At 36.5% G+C, this 6,471-nt stretch overlaps 1 protein-coding gene across 2 annotated transcripts in view; it reads right to left on the minus strand.

The window, feature by feature from the left end:
- Positions 1–5,503, minus strand: part of efna5b (ephrin-A5b) — a 115,578-nt gene extending 110,075 nt beyond the window's left edge. For both annotated transcript variants that reach the window (XM_079383290.1, XM_079383289.1), the window contains exon 1: positions 4,810–5,503. In XM_079383290.1, the coding sequence (XP_079239416.1) occupies positions 4,810–4,934 (125 nt within the window). In that variant the 5' untranslated portion in view covers positions 4,935–5,503. The remainder of the gene's footprint in view (positions 1–4,809) is intronic.
- Positions 5,504–6,471: the final 968 nt, after the last annotated feature.

Genomic DNA, 6,471 nt, shown 5'->3' on the forward strand with positions numbered 1-6,471 from the left:
AGATGTAACATTTGAAAGGGTATCGTCCCAGTGACAGTGAATTTATATTGAATATGCATTTTGAATAAAACCAAACAAAATAAATGGCACTAACTTCACAACAGGAAGGATCTAGCTTCAAATGTTCCTCTACCAGATGATGCGCAAACATCTATCTAGTGGATTTGCTTATTTTAACCATTATTTGCTGGATGAGGATCTCAACCTTCAAATATGAATTCATATTACATATGCATTATTAATAAAAGCAAATAAAATGAATTACATTACAACAGTCTTGTTCAGTAAAAGAATCTTGTTTTACGAGCTCTATTATTACCAGATGATGCAAAAGCATAAATACATAGCAAAAAAAGAAAATCCATTTAGGTACTAATATATGTACCTTTAAGGTACTAAAATGCACCTTTTGGGGATAAATAAGGTACAAAAGTGTACCTTTTGAAAGGGTATCATCCCAATGACAGCTTGTTTTACTTATTTTGCTTATTTTAACCATGATTTGCTGGAGGAGGCTCTCAGATTTCAAATATTACAAATGCATTATGAATAAAACCAAATAAAATAAATTGCACTACTTTACGATAGTCTTGTTTGGGGAAAGGATCTTGCTTTACAAGCTATTTTAATGCACAAACATCTATCTAGCGCATACTTTCAGAAAAAAGGTACCGTTTTGCTAATTGCATTTGCTTATTTTAACCATTATTTGCTGGATAAGGTTTTCAAATGTCAGATATTCATTTATATTGTATATGCATCATGAATAAAAGCAAATAAAATAAACTGCACTAATTCCACAACAGTCTTGTTCAGTAGATGATCTTGCTTCAAACGTTCCTCTATTACTACCAGACGATGCACAAACATCTGTCTTGTGCATTTGCTTATTTTAACCATCATAATCATGCTGATGCACAAAACATGTACAACAAAACCAAAACCTGCAGCACAGGCGTATTTGACTCACATTCCTCTGTTGCATATTAAAAGTGGACCAGAACATTAAGACATGTGGCTTTAGATTAAACGCACAACCCAATAAGAGTCTGCACTAAATTAATTACATAAATCTAATTACACGAGAGAATCAGCTAGAATGTTGCTGATAATAAATTTGTCCTGCATGCAGATTGTAAAGCGAAGTGCAGGGCAAAAGCAGCTGCGTCTCTCCAGCGTTCGCTCATGTACGTCTAATCCAGAGCAGAATCCACCATCAGAATCCCAGCAGATCGACACCAACGCAATGCCATCAAAGTTTACAAAGCCTTATCCTGAAAAAGCATTTTATCCACAAACTATATCCAAAAGCAACAGACAGTAAATCCCTCTTTTTCTCTTATTAAATAAAAAACTGTTGCATTGCACAAACGTCCCGCTGCCTTCTCAAGCACCTAATGAGCTGTTGCAGGGTAAACGTGAAGTTATTATTTTTATTTTTTTTGCCTAACGTTAATCCACTGTCATACTGGTCTTTTTTCTTAAATCTGTTGTCCTTTATGTCACAATAAAATCATCACAATAACCCTCCAGACCAGGTTTCTCATGGACCTGCTGAACTCTCCAAACCATCTTTGAGAATGAATTTTGACAGCGAAAAGGCACGGCACATTTTACATACCGCGGGAGAAGTTTTACAAGGCTAAAAGAGGAAAATAGGCAGTGTCAAAACTAGTCAAGTCAGTCTGAATTGCAGCAGGATCTGTTTAAGACTGAAGAATAAGAGGCTCTGTTTTCGTATTTGGAGCAGCAATCATATATGGCTACATGCATGAGAAACGTACCATGTTTTACGTTTCTCAGCTGAGCTGGATCATGTATTACTGTACTTTTTTAATCTCCCACAGAAGAGGGAGATTTAAGAGGTGCTAAAATGCACATAAAATACATGCAAGTACATATAAGCTGTTACATGTGGAGTTTGTGGAGGTTCAACTCGATATGGAACTTCTCTTTTAAAAATTCATCTGGGCTAAACCATGTAAAGCAGCAGTAGAAATATACTAAATTGTTTTTTGCAATTTTAATAGAAAGTCATTTTAATAAATGTATAACAATTTTATTATAAAAAATTATTTTGCAAACAAACTTTTAATAAATAATTATTAGGAATATTTAATAAACAATTTTTTATTATAAGTGTTTAATTTTTCTTTATTTTGCAAACAAATTTGAATAATGAACATTTTTATTTTATTTATTTTTTTATTTGAATTTTTTAAAATAATTTTTATCATAAAAATATTGTGACCTGCAAACAAAAATTGTATTACATTTTAATAAATAATTATGAATATTAAATAAAAAAATATATTTGAAATGTGAATATATTTGAATTTAATTTTTTTTTATTATATACATTTTAATATATATATATATATATATATATATATATATATATATATATATTTAGAATAGTAATTGATTGTGTTTTGGGGAGTTTTACGGGAAATGCTGCTGTAAACACAGTCGTCCCATAAACACCGGATGGTCCTGCACGTTTAAGTCAAGTGGGAACACATTTCTGACTGGTTCATCATGGAACATTTTCACAAGCAGCCCAACTATCGTGTTACAGCTGAATGTATGTGGGGTTTCCGTTCGGAGAGCGCGTGACCCTTATGCCCGGGTCTCCAGTGGAGGAGCCGCACAGCCGGAATGAAGCTCCTGAAATATCTAATTGTATTCATTCATTTTCTCTGCTCAGCATGGCACTGAGAAATAAAGAGAGTCGCAGCTAAAGGGGAAGGAAGTCAGAGGGAAATCTGGCTAGCAGGGTTTCTTGAGCATGGGAAACGGTACGGCGTCCTCATTACGGCTGTTTAGTGTGCCAAAGGTGCAGCGAGTAATTAACCAATTAACGATTCATACTCAGAAAGGAGGTGCGGGCAGCCAACAGATGGCCCGAGTCAATCTATCTGCCCTTCTGATATTCAGTCAGAGCTCATGTGATGAATACAAACAGAGTAGACACACAACTAGAATTTCCAGATATAAAAAATTCATCTCATATGCACTTCTTTTTCAGATCATTCTGATGCTGTACAAGTCAACCCAACAAGATTATTGCACATCAAAATGAGTTACTGGACACAAAACATGCTTTCTATGAGTCTATCTGCTTCCCTCCAGCAAAAACAAGACAATAAAAGACTTCGGAAACCACTGGATTCTTACAGGCCTTGACGTGAATCACTGCAAACCATCTGTGATTCTGGGAACTAGGGTTATTTCCCCAAAAACATGGAGGAGAAAAAATACTTTATATTGTGAAATATTTCTTTTTTTTTGCAAACTGCAATTAAACTTTTATTGTTAATTATGAAAAAGAATGTCATCTGGCTTGCAAACCGTGCGACCAAATGAAGCCGTGGCTTTTCAGCATCACATATCAAATGAAACCTGACTTTGAGTTTTTCTGTTTAAACAAAGTGTCACATAAATAAACGGCGCTCTGGACGCAGGAGAGTAATTCTGACCGCAAAACTTCTAATCAGCAGAGATCTATTCACTCTGACGGCAGGTTTCAAAACTGTCTGCTGCTTTCAAACAACTTTTAAATATGATATGCAACCTATTATTTTCGCTGTGCTGGAGATGCATTGAAAAAATAAAGACTTTAATGCTTTTATGAAAATATTCAATCATATTTAGCCTACAGATTTTAAATAACAGGTTATGCAGAAAAAGACAGTGACTGATATACAAATAAAATAAATAAATAAACTAAACATGAATGGTCATGTAGACTGGAGTTATATTCTGTAGCACATTTTAACTTGTTTTCTTAATTAGAAAGAAAATAAACATATGAAGCACGTTAACCTGCATTATTGCTTGTTTGGTCTAGAAATATAAAAACTGTGATCTTGTGTAAATAATCTTTAAGTGCATTGAAGTAAGATATTTTAACATGTATTTATTTCTGAACTGAGAATTGCACAGTTGTGTTCATTCATGAGAAACAGATCCCGTCTGCTGCCCTTCACCGTGCGGCCCTTAATATCACAAATATAGGGTTTACACCTGCTTTTTAATTCATGTATCAGGTCAAATAATTTCAGGATAATGAACAGCATTTATGTGTTACTTCATATATTACATACAGTTTTTATTTCAGAGTTTCACTGTCAGTGAATCGACGTTTCAAAGCCACACGAATTCATTCACAGTGCAACCTTCGTCTCGGAAAGAGTTCGATTAATTATAGATTTTTGTGGATCAGTGATTTAAATATGTATCAAACTGAAAAAATGCACCACGCCTTAAGAAACCACCTGAATGAGAATGAAACACACACAGTACGGAATCAAACACTGAAGTAAACTTTACAATATAACGTCCGATCGGCACGCGCAGCGACGGAAAACTGTGACGATCTGTCAATAAATGCGTGCCATCCAATATAGTCCAAAAAAATAAAATCCGCGTTTATTTTATTGATTTTTTTAACTGTGATTGTTTAATCTCTTACTGACTTTTGTTTATGATACAACATGTGCATCCATATAAATCAACGGAATTAGACTGTTCTGATTGTTTTTTTAATCCACGATTTATAATTTAAAAATAACAAATTACGAATAATCGCAGAAACGCGACCGATGCGCTTGATTGTATCGATCAATCGATAAAGCGTCTACATTCAATCTATCCTTCATCTTAATATTTTTTTAAATTAGCTATTACCGCACTTTAAACCCGCATGCATGTTAATATCTCTCTATAAATGTCAATGCAAAGTGAAAGTGTCGCGTATACAAAGCTCGCGCAAAGCAGCGGCGAATATAATCGCACCGATCCGCTCACCTGGGGTTGGTTCGGTTCCAGTAGACAGCGTATCGATCAGCCATCACCTTTGAGCTGGGCTCTTGACTAAATACACACATCCACAGAATCACACCCACGAATAGGATCATTTCCACTTGCAGCATCACTACAGCACACTTGGACACGTATATTCCTCTTGCTTTAGTCGACTTTCATTCGCATCTGTGTCTCGGCTGATGGCAGACAGTGGAGCAAGTGTTGAGATGATCTTCTGTCAGTGCTGTGAATGTCCGCACTACGGTCAATAACTGTGGACTGCGCCGCCGGAGAGACAAATATCACCCGCTCAGTGTTTAGGGTTCATTCTAACACTCTTCAGTTTAGTTTTAGAAAACACGCGCATATCAATCAGACATATGAGACACGACCGAGTCTGCAGAAGCGCTTCTCATCCACACATGCAACAACTACGAAGCAGGAGCGCGGTGTTACTCCGAGAGAGAGATCTGAAGAAGTTCGCTGCGGAGACAGAAGCTCAGACTGGTCTCAGCGCAGAAGTCCGTTCAGATAAAGGTAGAGCTCGACAAACATCCGCGTCACTCTCCGTCATTCTATTGCGGGAGAGATGGAGGAGCGCGGGGTCATCTGTTAGTTCATGCGCTCGCGCTCGCTCTCGGTTCGGCAGGAGGTGTGATGATGTGAACCCAGCGCCGCTCGCTGCGAATGATTGTGTGCTCGGTTACAGCGGGACGCAGGGCAAGCCCATTGGTCCGAACTCAGGTGGGCGGGGCGCTAACAACACAAACCCCTCCCCTCATCTAAACATTTACTTCACCCACTTCATCAATATAAACTAGAGAGATGGATGGATGGATGGATGGATGGATAGATGATAGTAATTAAATTAGAAATTAAATAACTAATAATTAAATAACATCAGACTATATATTATAAAATAAACAGTAGCCTACTATCAATCTAAAAATTTTAAGTGTAAATATAATAAAATTATAATTATAAAAAAATATACAGAGAGACAGACAACAAACTATTTAAATGAACTATTCATCATCAAATTGTTGGTTATAAAGAATGGCATATTTTAAAAAACTTTTTCAAAAGTATTTACTCGCGGTATTAAACTGTGCTGAGCTGATGCCAGTGTGCACTTGTTGCAGTGTGTGTGTGTTTTGTGACGTATGAGGACACAAGTTTGTATAATGACACAGGTATGACAGGTATTAAAGGAGAAGGGGATTATGAGGACATTTCCCCATGTCCCCCATATTTCAAAAGGCTTATAAATCATACAGAATTATTATTATTTTTTTTAAATGTAAAAATGCAGAAAGTTTCCTGTAAGGGGTAGGTTTAGGTGTAGGGTTGGTGTGGGGCGATAGAAAATTCGGTTTGTACAGTATAAAAACCATTACGCCTATTGTGAGTGAGTGAGTGAGTGAGTGAGTGAGTGAGTGAGTGAGTGAGTGAGTGAGTGAGTGAGTGTGTGAGTGTGTGCATGTTTATGTGGTTTATGAGGACACAAATTTGTATAATGGCATGGGTATGACAATAGCACACACAGTTTGTTCAGTATAAAAACCATTATGCCTATGGAGAGTCCCCATAAACCACAAAAACCAACATGTATGTGTGTGTGTGTGTGTGTGTGTGTGTGTGTGTGTGTGGTCGAGCAAAGTATGG

This window comes from Barbus barbus (assembly GCF_936440315.1).
Source record: "Barbus barbus genome assembly, chromosome: 28".
In the NCBI taxonomy this organism is placed as follows: Eukaryota; Metazoa; Chordata; class Actinopteri; order Cypriniformes; family Cyprinidae; genus Barbus; species Barbus barbus.